Source organism: Nyctereutes procyonoides, unplaced genomic scaffold, assembly GCF_905146905.1.
Source record: "Nyctereutes procyonoides isolate TBG_1078 unplaced genomic scaffold, NYPRO_anot_genome, whole genome shotgun sequence".
Taxonomy (NCBI): domain Eukaryota; kingdom Metazoa; phylum Chordata; class Mammalia; order Carnivora; family Canidae; genus Nyctereutes; species Nyctereutes procyonoides.
Genome location: NW_026575042.1, coordinates 25016609 through 25035300, shown reverse-complemented (window position 1 = coordinate 25035300; position 18692 = coordinate 25016609). Strand labels below are relative to the sequence as shown.

At 35.6% G+C, this 18692-nt stretch overlaps 1 protein-coding gene across 3 annotated transcripts in view; it reads right to left on the bottom strand.

The window, feature by feature from the left end:
• The window catches only part of SATB1 (SATB homeobox 1), a 78490-nt gene that overhangs the window by 58689 nt on the left and 1109 nt on the right, over positions 1 to 18692 (bottom strand). For all 3 annotated transcript variants that reach the window (XM_055321492.1, XM_055321493.1, XM_055321494.1), the window contains 4 exons: positions 15875 to 16109; positions 12010 to 12186; positions 11105 to 11231; positions 10205 to 10328 (listed from right to left, as the gene is read on the bottom strand). In XM_055321492.1, the coding sequence (XP_055177467.1) occupies positions 10205 to 10328; positions 11105 to 11231; positions 12010 to 12186; positions 15875 to 16085 (639 nt within the window). In that variant the 5' untranslated portion in view covers positions 16086 to 16109. The remainder of the gene's footprint in view (positions 1 to 10204; positions 10329 to 11104; positions 11232 to 12009; positions 12187 to 15874; positions 16110 to 18692) is intronic.

Genomic DNA, 18692 nt, shown 5'->3' with positions numbered 1-18692 from the left:
CACTCTGTACCAACTTGCAAATTTGAGAAATGCTTGTGTTTATTTTTTCTCTGATGGTCCTTGTGTAGTTAGATCTCCCATCCTTTATGGAGATTGAAATGTCTAGTATCTGCATTTAGACATAGCAGAAAAAAAATAGCAAATTTGTGTTCAGTTCCAGGGGTTCTAAATAAAGCATTTTGAAAAATGTTAAACCACAGAGTAAAGGGACTGAAGAAGTTTGAATCCATTTTTTCAAAAGTAAATATAGCTGACCCTTGAACAACCGAAGTTTGAATTGTATGGGTCTACTTATACGCAGGTGTGTGTGTTTTTTTTTTTTTTTAACAGTACTCTAATATATTTTCTTTTATGATTTTAACATTTTACTTTCTCTAGTTTACTTTATTGTAAGAACACAGTATAGAATATATGTGACCTGCACGATATGTGTTAATCAATTGTTTGTTATCTCATAAGGCTTCTGGTAAACAGTAGACTGTTAAGTTTTTTGAGAAGTCAAAAGTTGTATGTGGATTTTCAACTGTGCAGGGGGTCAGTGTTGCTAACCTTGTGCTGTTCAAAGGTCAATTGTAGTAGAATTAGGTTCCGTAACTCTTTACAGATTTTATACTCTTTCTCTGCATTCCCTCCTCATATGAAATTATTAAGATTTTAAGCTATGACCTGAAACTTGGGGAGAAAAGACAATCTAGCTTTCAGCTTTTTATGAACCACAAAACTCTCTTTGGAAATCTCATGAAACCTTTGGAAGGTCTCACCACATATACTCCCAAAAGTAACTTATAACTTCTAGGTCTGCACAAAGCCCTGGAAGCCCATTACAGGGTCCATGGATCCCCTCAGATATGATCCAAGATTTCACAGGAGGCTAAAGACTAAATCATGTCCTTGATTTCTGTGTTTTATTAGTTATTACTGTTAACCAAAGACTTCGTGTATCTACTTGATAAATATAAACCAATGTCGCATCTGGATTAGGTCACAGAGAAAAATCAAATTAATCTGTCTTATCTTTATCAATATTATGAAAATGCTTCACAGTTTTGGAAACTGCCACAAACTGGTAATCATCTCTTTAGGAATTATAGTAAAATGGCAAAAATGTATTACACAGGTTGGACATCAAAAGATAATGAGCCCCGTCCATCACTGGAGGTATGTGCTCTTGGCTAAGCTGGTGCTCATGCAGAAGGGTGGACAAACCAAGTCCCTGAGGTCCATTCTGGAATGGCTGAACAGTTATCTACACTTGCAGCTCTCCCTAAATTTAGGTGATTTGGAGCCTTTATACAGGTGACTTTTACACATTATGTGTTTATAGCTCTAAACAGTCTCCAATGCCAAATGTGGACTTTAGAACATCAATTGAGAAATGGACATTGTGAGCCCATATGGGGTGGGACTGACTGTTAGCATTACTACGTTGGCAGCATCAACATCTTTGTATATAAATCATTTAATTCTGCTATTCAAATTTTCTTTCTTTATATTATTTTTTAAATATGAGAAATGGGCAAATGGAACAGTAAAAAAGCATGGACCTCAAATATAACACAACTGAGCCAAGATGAAAAGTATTAGCTGTGCTGAAATATACATTAGATTACAGAAGAAAAATTTTAAACATGCATATAAATATACTTCAAAATATCGTGCTTAACAGTGACATGTAATTAGGTCTTTCACAGCATTTTTTCCATCTCTGGGTCCCTTGTACCTCACCTCTAAGACCACTGTTCTGCTTACAAACATATAGATTTGTACATATATCCGAGACTATTACAACATAAGCAAAAAGACGGGACAGCCTGGGATAACAAGTTACTTAGAGAAAAATTCAGAAGTAATTGCTCTTGGTTATATTAATTGAAAATTCAGAATTAAGTAAAATAGGAAAAATATTTTGTATAGTGGAATACTATAGACCAGAGTATCTATAAAATACTACTAATAAAACTTCTGATGTAGTTTATTGATTCATGAAATTAATCCCATGAGGCTATGGCAGCTCCATGAATATTCCTGAGATCCTACTGTGTGCCAAGATTCACAACTGCAGCGATGAATCAAATTTAGTCCCTTTGTAACAGTTAATCACAATGCAAATCGAGCCCAGTGAGTCTGCACATAATCTCAGAATAGTGTGGAAAGTACTATGATGAATCCACAAAGACAGGATGGAGCCCTGAGTGCAGGGAGTGAGGATGAGAGGAGTTCAAGAAAAGGACACCAGACAAACTCCCACCCAGTTGACAGTCTCCTTAAGCATCTTTATCCTCTCTGGACATTGTCTAATCTAAGAGTACCTTATTTACTAAACTTACAAATGAGCACTGAAAGTGCAAAGTTTAGCCTTCCCCCACTTCCATCTTAAAATTCATAGGAACTTTATAAGGATTCAAAGGATGATGCTAAAAGTGGTCTTCACCGATGAGAATGGACCATAACACAGTCCTTTGATTTTTCTACACACGAGAAGTTCTTGGTTGTTTCCAAAAAAAGTAATCAAAATCTTTTATGGAGCAGCAGTTTCTTAAACTATGCAGCACCCCCAAGTGAAATTTCAACCTCTCAATCCCCATCGTTGCAGAAAAACAGCCAAAGTTATGGTACACTTTAACAATAAAGAACTGTTCTAAATATTTAACACGTATTAATTCACATAATTCTCATAACAATCCTGAAAAATCAGTACTATTCTCTTCCTACTTTATAGATGAGGGAATTGAGGCATGGGGAGTCATTTCCCAGAGCTGACACAGCTGGTGATGACAGAGCTCACATTCTTGACTCCTAGGTAATGAATGCTACAAACTCACTCATTAAAGCGAAAGCAAAAAGCAAGGACATACAAAGACTCACATAAAAGTGACAGAATGAAGTTGAAGAAATATATCACTTTGAGAAATAGTTCCATTAAGAAATAAAAAGAAAACGAAATCAAGCTCTGTCCTATGTCAACATAACCCAGGAGTTTCAATACCTCTCTGGAAATCCTATTGTGACGGCTCATCAAGTTAATACTTGTCTCAGGTAGCTCCACAGTTTTTAACTGCCTAGGAACAAATGCTGGATTGACAATAGAAAGGAACAAACCTAGGAGAATCAGCGGTACCCAGTGATGAACTCCCCTCTCTTCTCATTTGGGTAAGAATGCGATCTCAAATAGTGCTAACAAAGTGTTAATCTTTTCTTCACTTTCAATCTATCATCTGGTTTGCATCTTTAATCCCTTTGAGTAAACTAAATTAGGTTAGCATTTTTATGGAAAAATATTGCAATAAATGATAATATTTTTAAAGAAGAAAAAGATGATGGTTAAAAAGGATAAAGTTTTAGTGTAAAAATGAAAGAAAAAAAAACTATTGAAGGAAGTCAGCTACCTTCTCTACAATGAGGAATTCTGCAACCTTATGAATTGTCCACGATGAAACTCGAGCACCCCATAATAATACTGCATATTAGAACACAATACAATCTTACATTTCTGAAGCGCCCTTCATGCAAGCATCCCAGGGTGCTTTACAATCATTATGAGTTAAAATTAAAACTGAAGCACATACAATTCCTAATAGAATCATTTTAAAAATGCTAAACAGAACAAATAACTTTTAAGTCTAGATTTAAAAGTCCCAACAGCCAGAGCGTTCCTTACTTCAATTGGCAATGAGCTGCAGAGCCGGGCTGAGGCTCTCTCCTGTTATGTTAAAGGCTCTCTTATGTTTTTTATACTCGGAGCACGTTATGATCAAGCAGTTTCCAATGAAACAGGAAAAAAAATGGGTGCGTGTATCTGTTTGTTTTGATTATTATGAATTTAAGGTCTTTTGTTTATTTGTTTACAAATGTGTTTGGCCAAATCTGACATGAAATAAAGCAGGTTTAAAAAGCAAATCCAGATAGAGCCCAACTAGAAATTTAAGTAGTAATTGTGCAAAAAAGACACTCAAAAAGCACTCTAAAACTAGCTCTATTTTAGCAAGAAAATCAGATTGATTAGCATGATTTGGTTAACTTTTTTTAAAAAAAAACAATTAGAAAATAGCATTTGGTAGGCTTTCTCCAGGCCTTGTCTACTTCTAAACCTTGGCAGTATTTATTATTCTGCAAGTCAGAAAAAAATAGGGGAAATGCTCTCATGATATGGTAATTTTCCTTGCATTAGTGATTTTGAGGTCAAAGGAAACCTGTTCAGATCTAAAACAAAGCACAGGTAAAAATCTATTAAGTGAAAATGAAGTACTTACACATTGTTAAGCACTCTCTAAATTGGCATGGCTTAAACTCTTTTATGTTTTACTATTGTGAAAAGATAGTAGCTATAAAATATTTGAGATCAATCCATTTTAAGTTAGATGCTTTATTAAGTTTGGCTTTTTTGATTAATATATCTGAAAGGTTACAGAGAGCGAACTTCAAACTATAGTAAAATCCTTATATATCTAAATCAGCTAAAAACGAGCCTGATATATGAGATTCAAAAAGGAAAACTTGCAAAATTTGGAGAACATTTTTATTCTTCTATTGTAGATTCTATATATATTAGTATTAACACAAAGCAGATAACTAATATGACAGAGAACTGGTTCAAAAAAGAAGACAGAAACAATTATCAGCAATTCACACTACTAACCATATAATAAGACAGGTTTACCATTTCCTTTATGGATCTCACTATGAATACAATTGCTGAAAATGGTAATAAAATCCAATCAGTATCAAGAACATCAGTGCCTGGCGAAGCAGATGTTCATAACCTCGGATTCCTTTATGGTCAGTAGGGTAAGGGTTGGGAAAAGTTTTGTAATTTAAAAAAAGGATACATATTTAACAAGATTTATGGATTACATCGGGAAGGGGTAAGTACAAAATCCTACAAGCACATCTCAAACAGGAAACGCTCTATTTTTAAATGGAGCTGGCCAGTTACATCCTCATCCATCATATCAGGTCAGTGGCTGCCTAAAGTCCCTACTTGCAAATAGATTCAAAAAATTCAACTGCCCAATGTTTCCAATGCAAATGCCTAACACTGCCCTGGGACTCAAATCAAAAGGCTAGTAGCTTAGTTATACTTACTGATCCAGAAGGATGTACCAGGATGGGCAAGAAAGGAACTGCCATAGAACTGCTAAACTCAAACTTTTTGGAACCTCTCAAATACCAGGTTATCCCAGAAGTCAGTCCCTGTGGTCTGAACTACCCTCTCACTTCTAAACTAGGGGCAAGAAACAACTATACTTTTAATAACGCAAGTCAGTGTACAAACAAAAGAATCAAATCTCATATGCTAAAGAAAAATTTCAGCAGTGAGAATAAACACAATTGGAAAACTTAAGTAGTTACCAATACTTCAGGGAGATGGAAGTATTTTATAAAATACATCAAATTAATTTGAGAAAGCCTTAAAAAAAAAAAAAAAGCCCATCTATATGTGACCAAGGAGGATATTGGATTAAGTTCACAGGCTCTGGGTATGAATTCTCATCCCTCTGCTTTACCAGGTGTGTAACTATTAGGACTCATTTAAACACTCTATGTCTCAGATTTCCTCAATTGAGAATGGGATACAAACTATATACTGCTTAGGGTGACAGACTTGCTCATGATACATCAAAGTAAATAAAAATTATTACTATTTCAAATATGAAAGCATATCATTCTTATTACTACATAAGAAATAGGATGCCCGTCACACAGCAGACTGTCAATACATATTTTTGAATAAGTATGTGAATATGTGAATAAATTTCATAGGGTTAGACTCTCACATGAAGTACAAAATATGAATATTGATGTCAGATATTAAGACAAGTGATTACTAATGTTTATTTAAAATTTTTCAGAAATGTCATTTTAGTCTAAAAATTATAAAACAATAATGCAAAGTGCAGTTTAAAATACACATAGCATAACGGATAGGGAATTTTTTTTTTAAAGATTTTACTTATTTATTCATGACAGACATAGAGACAGAGAGTCAGAGATAGGCAGGGGGAGAAGCAGGCTCCATGCAGGGAGCCTGATGTGGGACTCAAACCTGGGACTCCAGGATCACACCCTGGGCCGAAGGCAGGCATTAAATTGCTGAGCCACCCAGGGATCCCCCTGATAGGGAATTTTTAAACTGCTGCTCCGATGGTATGCATCACATAGACTGGAAATCAACTGACCACAGAGGTTTATTTAACGTTTATGGCAATGACTGTCAAGTTTCATATAATCAGTATTATTAAATGGTAAGCATCAGGAGGGCGGGCAGGATGGTTTACTTATTTTGCCAATACCTAATAAAAAATCTGACATATATTAGATCCTTAGATGCTGTCAAGGAAAAGGAAAAACGATGCTACTCAATATGACTTCTAAATGGAACGTTCAAACCTAAATATATCTTATATATATTTTGCCACTTGAAAATAAAAATGACAATTCCCACTCACTCCATGTGGGACTTGAGCTTGGAGCTTAAATAGAAGTAGAAAGTGACCCACTGCCTTAACAATGTGAGAGTTATGATGCGTGAGTATGTGAGTGTGTGCCTGTATGATAGAGAAGGGGTGGGGAAAAATGTACATATCAGATTAAAATTTCTCAGGAATATATGACCTGAACATTTTTAGAAGAAACATTTTAGGCTGAAAGAAGTAATAACTGACCTTTTACTTATGGTAGTTTTAACAAAATGAATCTATCCTTATACTGAGTGTTTATATATTTATCCAGTTCTTAAGTTAAATTTCTAAAACTTCAGGGAAAACTAAAATGAAAATGAAATGCCTTATTATAAATCAAAATGTTTATTTAACTACCCTTTTACCTTCTGAATCCATACTCTCAATGTTCTCATGACCACAGGCTTTCTTGTCCCCAAGCCTGATTTATTCTCTCCTCCTTACTTGCAGTTCAAAATACAACGCCCACCTTATCCAACCACATCCACTGAAAAAAGGGAGAGTAACAAAGTGACCAACTTCAGATCCATAAGGAGCTAAGTGTTTGTGTCTTGACAGGTTTTTACAAAAATAAACATGTGGTACAAAAACTTAATAGATGGATGTCAATCTATTTGGGCAAATTCATGATTTAGCAAAGCAGTAACAAATAAAGGCGTAGTTATAAATCAAACCACATGCAATCTTATAAGAAGAGTTTCTCATCTGGAGAAAACCTTGCAAATATTATCAGACATTACAGCAAGACAACATAAGCATTCATTTTAAAATTAACACACTCTAAAATTTATCATTCGGAAAGGACTTTTGAGTCGGTCACTAACCAGCAGTTTGACAAACTCTAGGGCCACTGGCTCCTTCATTTGTCCAAGGCGGAATCTGGGTAGGATAACACCTAGTTCTAAGATTCCAAAGACATCTGCCTAGCAAGTGTGGGGCAATCCTCCAAAGAGCACTAAGGCAGAGCTTGTCAGATACCCCAGGTGAATTCCTGCTGGATTCTCACTGGTATTCCCTCCTAGCCTCTACCTCTGTAAAGGGAGCTGAGCAGGGTCTGTAGGGTGGACTTTCTGCTCAGCCAAACCATGAGGGATCCTACACCTCTACTTGCTACTGAGGTATTTTATCATATTAAATAGAATTCTTAAAGTACAGCAAAATGTGTATGCTAGATTGTATGCTCAATTTTCTCAAGTAAATAAATCAAAATCCCATAGAGGGGTAAATAGGTATTAACACTTAGCATTTCTTGATGTTGGTTCCATTTTGTATAAGACTGAGGCAATATTTTTTTGCTAGGCATTTTCACAAAGCCATCTTCATCACTATCTCTCAACCACAGGGGAAAGAAAGAGTAGTTCTGCCAAGCTTCGCATATATTTTGGGATTAGGCCTTACAGAGCCTGGATTTCTCTTCTTTAACTAATGACTTATGACAGAAAAGAAAATAAAGAGCAAACGGAAAATAGTTCATTATTAAAACATTCTGAATGGAGTATCAAGATTCATGGACTCATTCTAGAGAAAGAAATAAAAGATGACACAGTGGAGTATAAAATAACTCACTCATTTAAAAGAAGAGGTTGTATTTTTTCATAATATTAAACATTAAATTAATTTCAAATATTTGTTACCGCTGGTAAACTACGCATGTTTTTTTTTTCAAGATATTTTTAAAGAAAGGACAACTGTAATTACAACTGATGTTGAAGCTATAGCCTAGTTTCGCCACTCAATGATTACGGCAAGATCTCCAGCTAACACACAGATGCACGTTCCTCCAAAGGACTCTCTATAGAAACTCACCAATGTAGGACTCTAAAACCAAGCCCCGAATTTCATTTTGTCATTCTGTTTAATGTTATAATTGTCTGTATTCAATTCATTTCCCATGATAACATTAAGTAAACTCACAATTATATTTATAAGCTATAGTGAGGTAGAGTTTACTGGCTGAATGTTGAGGTCATTTAACAATTAATTCTCACTGCTTCTATCAGCAAATACTCATACTAGCATCTTCTTCTCCAGCTCACAGTAAATGCCTTAAATCTTTGCCTGAATTTACTTCCAATATCAACGGGACATTTAGCACCGTGTAGATACATGGCATTCCTGTACGAGGTGTTTATGCATATTTTAACTAGGAGTTAAAAAAAAAAGTTTATTTCTAGGACATTTCAAATTTTCAAACGCTAGTAACAAAGTGACATATTATCTGGAGTTGTCTGCAAAACCCAAAGTCCCAGATGTAAGAGTCACCTGCTTCATTATATCATCCTATTGATTTAACTGTGTTTAATTAATTTAAATTACTTTTATTCGATGGTTATAAATTCACATCCTCTCTACTCCAAGGGTGAGAGAAGGAAGATAGAAGGAAATAAGCTAAAATAACAAAAAGAGTTTGCCCTGCATTCTAAGAAACTGATACTTGCAATATAGAAAATATTTTTTCTATGGCTACAGTTAATCTTAAAAGAATACAGAAAGCCATAATTAACTATAAACTCAATTCATTTGCTCTATTCCTACAACAAATATCAAAGTAAAGCTGAAGGACTGTAACCTGAGATGTATGGAGTTTCCATAAAACAGTAGCACAAAAGCCCACAAGCTCCCTACCAAAGGTACCAGTACCCTCACGAGCATCACACTAGAAATACATTCTGAGAATATCTCAACTGCAGAAATGTTTATAGCAGAATCATATGGTTTACGCTCAAGTGACTGACAGAGTAACATTCAGAATTACGTTTTGAACTTAAAAAAGAAGAACTTCAAAATGGGGTAAAAATCTAGTTAGATCATACTTGAATTATACTGTATCATGGGATGACCTCACATTGGGTTTGACACTGAGGGATGGCATTCTAACACAATTACGTAGTGACTACACAAGCAGCCCATTAAGAGCAGGTTCACAGCATCCTTTTTTATGTGAAATCAGCTGAGCATTATCAAAAATGATGTTGGTTTTAAATTTAGAAACAGGGCAGTCTCTACCTAGAGTTTTAGTTACGCTTCACCAAAATTCATTGTAAAATATCAAATGCGATAATAATAAATATTTGTCTCATTTCAAGAATCTCTGATGATATGATAGGAATCTCAGAGGAAAGGAAAAGATTCCACCAAAAAAAAAAAAAAAAAAAAAAAACCCCCAAAAAAAAAAAACAAAAAAGGTAAACCAATGCCACAAAACTGGTGACAAAATCCCAGTAAACAACTACTCAACCTCTGGTTACAGGGAAGAAACTTCTTATTTTTATAATTGTTTATACTAAATACTCTTTTTCTCCCCCTTTTTGTAATGAACAAAATATCCCCAAACCGTACTTTTATTTAGGTAGCACGGTAAAGTTTTACATTAATACTTACACTGCCATTCCCCCTCACCAAAGGTTCTTGGAAGTTATACCACCTTTACTCTTTCTTAAGTAAGGATACTCAGGAGAATGTAGCTTCCATGCTCAGAGCACTCAGAAAAGGAATCTAAAAACAAGCTAGCACACTCTTCAGCTGAGCTGCTTTTCCTTCATTCTTTTCCCCAAGGGAGAAAAAGTGTAAAGGCTCTGTTCAGAATAAATCAAGCATCCTGTTTAAAGTCACCAGTGGTCAAGTCACTTTGCAATTTTGACAGTCCTGCTTCAGATACCAGTTGCTCTAGACTATGGGGCCCCATCAAACCTCAAATCAAGGCTCCCCACGATGGCTTATTATTTATTACATGCTATGCTAAGTACCTGTGAAAGGGGGCACTCCTTGGCCAACGAACTCTGATTCATATCTTTCAGTAAGTCCTTCAGAGCATTCCTTACTGTGGTGTGCGACCATTGTTCGGGAGGCAAGTCTTCTAGTTTGGGGCAACTATTTGAGACATAGATTAGAAAGGGGATTATTACAAGATTGCATCCCGCTGCAGAACATTCCTTTAAGACAGACAGATTTCATTTTGCGCATCAAACAGATGCATCTGGAGATTGCTCTCGGTCTCCTGATTGTTCCGATTAGTTAATTACTTTATACAACACATCTGCTGTATCGATGCATGAATTATACATCAGCTGCCTGTGGTGGCTATTTTTTCATGTTACTTCTACCTTCCTGCTCTGATGCGCTTGGGAAGACAATTTAAGGTGTACTGCTTTCTCATGAGCCATCGTGAAAAGCATTAACGTATTAACCGTTTTCCTTTCATGACTCTGTTCATACGAATTAAAATGGTAAAAAATATATATATATATAAATAAATAAGATCGCGGTAATAGTGAATAAGGCATTCTTTCACAAAATGTACACAGATGGCACTGTTCATGATATGCAAAAATATTTTTCTCTTAAGTAAACTTTATGTAAAATGCCTTCTTGTAATGCATCATTTAATTGACTAAATATAAAAAGTCTTGTCTTTTGATATCCTGCATAAAACCTACAAATTCGGGGGTGGGGGGGGTGGGAAAGCTGCTTTTAAATATACATTGAATTCAGGAAAATAAAGCAGAGGGGGTAAAGTAATAAAATCAATTTGGATTAACCCTTCTGAAACATAGAGTAAATAAAAATCAAAGGTTGACCAGAGATGCTTTATTTCAAGAGATCAGGCACATAGAACCTTTTGCCTTAGAACTGCTGTCCTGACTCACCTGTGTAACTGAATTTTCAATGTGACCACATGATACACGTCTTGAAGCATATCTGCTACCGTAGCATCAGGGGCATCTGTCACATAAGACAGTGGAACTGGATTCCACTTTCCAACCTGGATTAGGCCTATTGCAGATAAAGAGAATATGTCACTAAATATTTTACCTTTCAGATAATATTTCTAGTAGAAGGTTGTTGTTGTCGTCGTTGTTGTTTTTCATTGCCCCCACCACAAGCAATATTGTTATTTCTGTTTGAATGATTCCCTTCCCTCTAAAAGGCAGGTCAATGAAAATATTCACAGCTTAGCTTTCCAAATTGTGAAATTATGTAAATGACTGTAGGGTTGTTTATTATTTTGGAAATAAAACCCCATCAATAAAACCTATGCATAGGCCACATTTTCCTAACTTACAGGAAGTTCTAATAAGACATAGCTGAACCAGTTCTAAATGGCTTTACGATTTAGATAAGATTCTCTATTGCAATGGGAATCAGCATTGAAAAATACTTTACAGCCCATAAAACCATCAGAAACAGAATAAAAGAAACAGAACTAGATATTCAGTCATAAATGCAAATTGACTCTCAACAGTCCATCTGCTCAAATACGCTCCTCACTTCCTTGTGGGTCCTCAGTGGAGCAGATTATTAAGGTCAATAAGCATACTAATGATTCAGCTGAAGTAATTTAAAAAAAAAATCTACCTCGACATTCCACACGAGCAAAATGTGTGTTAACTAAACCAAACTGAATTAAGCCAATTTTTTAAACCCACAGTCTATAAGGAACCAATGTAACACACAGGCTACAGTTCTTTGAATAAAAATATTCAGTGCTTTCTCTGCAGAGTAAACAAAGGATGCCAAGCAATTTTTCCAACCCCACGTATGCATTATTTACCTTTGGCCTGGGCAGCAGAGCTATGTGAATAACCCAGAGACAGTAATGCCATTTCTATCAGCTGGTTGAAAAGCATATCCTTTCTCACCAACACAAATTCCGCATGCTCCTCCTTGCAATCATATTCAATGGCGTTTTCATAATGTTCCACCACGCAGAAAACTGGTAGCATGGTTCCTATCAAAGAGACAGAGAAAAAGAAACGCAAACCAACAATCTTCAGAAATACAATCTGGGGGGAGGAAAAACTAAACCATGAAAATAAATCTTCCCAACAGTGAGAGAAGGGGAGACTGTGTTTCCAAGGCAGACAGGGCACAGGGATACAAGCATGCACACACAAACATATACATTCTTTTATTTTTTAAAGTTGTAAGAGAAATATTGAAATAGGATGTGAATTTGGTCCCAAGATAACTTGGGCTCTGCTTTAATATTAACAGTGCATTTTCCAAAATCAATTAATGCAGAATTACCTTTTTGATCAAATAATAATGCTGACGAGAGAGAAGTGTCTTATCTGATCTGCTGTGAGTGGTATACAGGGTGCAAACAGAACTCACTATAGGCGTCTTCAGAAGAACCCACCTTCATGCTTCCTACGTGCTTTTTGTTAATAAACTTTTCCCGTTTGTGTCCAAATTATCTTTGACTATAACATTTTTAGCATTTTCTTCCTTTTATTAGATCTTTACTAAACAGTTGCATAAAAGAGAAACACAAAACTTAACCAAACTGATGTTCAAAATATGATTTCAATATGTGCATAATGTAAATAAGTAAGATTTATTTTTACAGCTACTCATTTAATCTACCTGACTAAAAAGACATCCCAGTAACCACAGGTCTTTAAAATGAACAATCTTTGTTATGTGTTATGAGAGAAAGAGAAAAGGAAAGTGGCTTCGTAATGACATATTAGGATAAAGGGATCTACACAGATTTGACGTGTTCTTTCTTTATTTACTTTAATCCAATGTAATAACTCAGTAGCCAGATGATTAATAGGCACAGGCCACACCACCGTTAGAAAAGAGGCTTCTAGAAACTGAAATCACGGAATGCTGTAGTACTCAAGGTGTTTATGCAGCGCACTGTCAGACTTCCAGTGATATACGGAAAAGGGTTAAAAGCAGATGCATCTGAACTGTACTGTGGCAAACTGCCAGGAGGGTATCATCTTTAGCATAAATGATGACAAGGGTTACTTTAACAGGGCACCCAGGATCCCCAATTAGTCCTATAACATTAATGCCTCTATAAGGCTCTGCCCTCTGGACTCACAGAATCCTACCAACTTCTGGAGATTTCTAATGCACACCAACCAGAGCTAAAAATCAGGATTTCCTACTGACACCAGTGATGCCCTTTAAAAAAAGCTCATTTTCTTGTTTATGCTGAACAAAAGCCGGCAGTTAAACAGCTACATATTTTTACATGTGCATCTTCACCAAAGCCTTAGTGAACTGTTCACTAGAGATTCTAGCTCTGACAAATAAACCCCTTTAGGTTTACTTAGAAAAGCTCACAAACTCATTCGAAGGTACCCAACAGGCTAGGCATGAAAAACAAGCCGCAGAGCTTGCCAATATTCTTGTCATTCATTCATCTGTTTTATACCAGAGAGAGAACCTGTCAGGGATCAGAAGAAGACTTGGGAAGACCACAGCAAAAATAGCAACATGCGAACTGGTGATTTCTTCCTTGGCTTGAAGGTACTTTGGCATAATTTCCTAAACAAATAAACAAAACACCCAACCTCTTTTTCTTAAGTAGTGCTTTCTCATCTCAGCCACAATTTTTATCTAGCACCTGTCAAACAGAAACTATGTACATGAAAAATAAAAGAAAAAAAAAAAAAAAACACCACCACCAAAAAGCTTTAGTAATTTTGTTGTTTGAAGCAAGCTGAGAACCTTCTACAATTAAACTAAATTTTAAAATAAGTCACTATGAAAGCAATGTTTAAAAAAAAATTTGAGCAGGAAGTGAAATTACTGTACTTTGGTTTCTCCTCCCCCTGTTCTGATGGCTTCAAAGAGTTGGGTTAGTACAACAAAAACATACGCATTGATTTTTCCTCTTACAGAATGATACAGACGTGTTCTACTATATGCTCCCTAGACATATGAAAATTAACTATAGGCTTTACAAACTGTTGAAACATACCGGATTTACTTTGGACTTTTATTTAGAGATACCCTATAGATAATTAAGGTGGCTACTGATAAAGTGACAATAGAATCATTTAATTAAAAATCTAGCTGCTAAACCTTCTAGCAAACTTGTCACCCTTGTCTTCCTGATACTGTGAGTAATGCTGAACAGGAGCCTTCTCTGAACTGTCTGATTATTTGTGCTAGTGTTTGGCAAGACTTCCAACTACAGCAACTTCATAACCTTCCAGCATTAAAAGGGGAGTGCACTGGTCACTGCTGAATGCTAAAAATACCACATGATTTAAACCTGGAGGCAGTCTTAGAAGCTTTTGCTGAAGGTTTATGAGCCTGTGTAAACAGCACGTCTGCCATAAGGAGCAGTGAAGTCTGTAGAATCCTTGTCTAAAACTGTCCTGGCATTAAAGTTTGCTGTGCAAATATCACATAATACCAGAGACAGCTGAAATCTCCTATTTAGGAATTTATGGAACTTATATGTTTGCAGGCGTCAGAAAGTCTTTTTTATAGAGCCCCAGTGCTTCACAGTACAATATTAATGCACTCAGTTTGAAAAGCCGTAATAAATTATATTTTTAATGCTCTTACCCTGGCTTTCTTAAGATGCATACATTCTTGGCAAACAATCAATAAATAGGGTAATCATGAGTAGAGGCCAAAGAATTTGCTGAAGTGCTGTTTTTCCATTTTTAATAGATAAAGATCTAACAATACGGACTGCTGTGTCTGTTCATTTCAGGATCAATATATTCTTTGTTTTCGCCAAACCAAGAAAAAAATAAATGATTGTATGATAAATGTTATGCATCAAACACAATGAAATTCCTCTGCCTTCTAACTTTATCTACTTAATATTCTTGGTTGCTAAAAGATGGCATTTTTATCCTTCGCTTAGCAAATGTAAGGAAAATCTGAATCCTAAACACAGTTATTCAGAGACAAAATAAAGACTATTATGAGACACACACGTTATACCCAGTATAGGCACTGATCTACATAAATAGCAGTGCTGAACACAAAGTTGTTAAACTTCATCAATTTTATATAAAATTGGTAGAGTCACACGGTTACACATCTTCCCTTTATAAACTTGCCTGAGTTTGCCCTTCCTTTATCAAAAATACTCCACTGTAGCAAAAACCATAAACTAGAATCATCAGGTTTTTCACTACTAAATAATAAATTTGCTCTTAAGAAAACAAACCATAAAATAGGACATCGCAAAATTTCAACATCGTATCACATAAGATTCCCGTTATCTCTGAAAATGACTTACAACTAATAATCCTCTGAAAAAAGCTAAGGCAGTCCTCAAACAATCTAAGTGTCTTATTCTTAATTGGGGTTAGTTTAAGCAACAGCCACCTACGTATCCTCTACCACACTAACACCTTATCAATGGAAGCCTTGTGTAATGAAAGCCATTATATTTCACTCAGTCCTTATCATCCAAACACCCAATGACTCCAGTCTATATAGTAGGGTAAGGTGCTCCACTCAAGCCCAGAGCCCACACTTTCTAAGCATGACTGACACTGCAGCGTGGAATGGAACTAATTTCACATCAGAAAGGGAATCAAGGAAAAGAATATACAAAGACATGTTCTGCTCTCTACCCCCCACACAAAGTGGCCTTGAGTAGACACAAGGGCTTGCAGCTTTCCAGGATTTGGCTCGAAGGTATTTACCTTTCCTAAGGTTGGTTTTCATCAGATGGCCCGAGTGTTTTAAAGGCACTCCCTGCATTTTTGCACCTGTGCTCCCAAGCCTTCCTCTTCCTAGTGGGCTCCCGTTCTGCTCCAGGCGGGCAATCTTGGCTGGTGGACCCTTCGGATCGCTCACATTGTTAGACATGTCTGAATGTTCTTTCCCCTGAGGTGCCTCGTTCAAATGATCCATACTCAGTTACCCTCTAAAGATCACCTGCCAGAATTTAAAAAGAAGACATGTTATAATTGGGTGGGGGAATCTCTCTCTCTCTCTTTCCCCCTTATGTAATATATGATATACGGAGCAAATATTTTATCTGTAGCTATTTCTCTCCACAAACATAACATACTTGTAAAACTGCTTAACTAGATAAATCATATAATGCAGATATTACTATGTTTTTAGACAACAGTATTACATTTCCATTCAAGTTAACAGAATAATTTGTGGAAACTATAGCCACGCACATTAGAATAAAAAGGTGATCTGTCACCTGCCAACAAAACTAAGTTGGGAGAAATGGGCTTACTTTTAGAACAAGAATTACCACAAGTGTAGTTAAAAAGAAAACAACATATTTCTGTAGTCCCAATTTTTAAAAATTAGAAACTCATTACAGAACATAATAGTACCCTTTAATCAAGAATGGGAAGATTATCATAGTCCAAAATATTAATTAAATCTGAAGTGCATGTTTACATTTTTACATATAGTTTAATTCTCATGAGGAAAATATGTGTGTGTATATATATATATATATATATATATATATATATATATATATACACACATACACTACCTCAAAAGAAGGTAGCAAGTAACTGCTTTTTGAACACCTCATTGGTTTTACAGGTTAATTCACAGAAAAAGTTTTCTACTGTTTAAGTTTCAAGAATTACATGGCCTTTTAAAGATCTAATCCAGTCCTGCCTCAAACATGTGATTGGATCACATCACTCTTAAGAAAATGGAAAGAAATGTAGGATTTCTTCTAATATCCCAGATGCTGAGCATTCCAACCTATGTGTTTTAGCGCTGATATTTAGGTGTCCCTTAAATAACAGAATACTGTTAACAACTTAAATAGCAAAAAACTTGAAAGTACTTTGTGATATACATATTAGATTGAAGTGCCAAACTCACTTTTTAAAAAAATCTTGATGATTTTGGTAAAACACAATAACTAACATTTAAAAATAATGTTGGTACCCAATGAAGTCAACATCTTAACTGACTTCAGAAAAAATATAAAAGATAATTGTTTTCAGTTATAAATATTAAAATTCATGTCCAATGTATAATAAAGTAATTAGTACAATATCAAAGTCACTTCTAAAATGCAGTTTTAACTGCAACTGGTAAGAGCAGGTTCGGTAGAATTATTTTCTAAACTTTCATGGTACTTTATGGAGCTCCCCAATATCCAGCTCTCTGGTAATTCAACATATCTTGTACTTAAAATATATATATATATATTATACCAAAGAAGCTATTGAGATCTGTTTGTTGAAAGTCAGTTTGTATTAGCATGGCCTTTCTGTAAGCATTTTTTCCCCCTGTTTAACCATAGATTACTTTGCCCATTATAATCAAGCAAAGAAGTGAAGGGGGTGGAGGGAAGCAATGGTAATCTGTAGGCTTAAAAGCAACCTTAAGAAAGCCAATCGAAGAACTATAAAGTTTGAGAAATAATGGCTATTTATCCTTGTACTCTAGGGTGGCACGCTGAGAACTAAAGGTTTACCGTTGATCGAGGTCCCATCTGTTTTTGGTTATGAGGTTCATTAACAATAAATGTTCCTCTTTTAACCACTTTTTATCAAGATTACTCTTTTCCATTATATTAAACTACAGTCTAAAGTCAAAATTAGAGAGCGATGATTATTAACTTATCCAAAACACTGCTTATAAGGTTTCGTGTAGATTAAAATACGGAGCTGCTTTTTCTGAAATTGGTTGCCTTACCCTAGAGCAGAAGATGAATTTTAAAACATATGATTTGAAAAGAAAATACTTAACCCGTGGGGCAATTTGAGAAAAAAAGAGGGGTGGTGGTGGTGGTGGTGGTGGTGGTGGTGGTGGAGTAGACAACAGCATCAAAGTTAATGCTACAAAACATATTAAGTAGTCATGAGGCTTAGCAGCATTATAAGCTGTACAGCAAATGAAAGTGATAGATTATAATTTAGTTAATGTATTGACAATCAAAACATCATATAGGTCATGCAAAATTATCCCTCCAATACCCACCTAGAAGAGTCTATTAAACACTCAGTCATCTTGTAAAAAGCTTTACATTATAAAGCAAAATTACATGCACATAAAACACCCAATTTACTCATTTAAACTCTATGCCCAAGGCTAAAGTTCACCAAACCTCAGTTTGGTATTGCAAAGAGCAGCCTCCACGGGGCCTGCTGGACTGACAGCCTGGAAACTAACTACAGTCTCAACAGATGCCAAGCTGAAGAGTTTCTTTTTGAGTTACACATTTTAAAACGCCTTTTAGTGTAACGTCTGGTTGGCATACAGAATGCAGGCTACTTTCTCAAAATCCCATTTCCCTGTCCATAAAACCATGTCTATATATGATAATTACTGAATAAAACAGTGAACTCAGACACAGCTATTATTTCCTCCAAAAAGAAAAGGAAAAACATGAAATTCCAGTTTCAACAACCTATTTTTTTTTTTTTTTTTTTTTGCAATTTGGGATCTTTTCCAACGAGTTCCTGGCTGAATCGCCTCACTCGCCCCCAAAGAACCCCATAATCACATTTTAAGAGATTGTGCCCT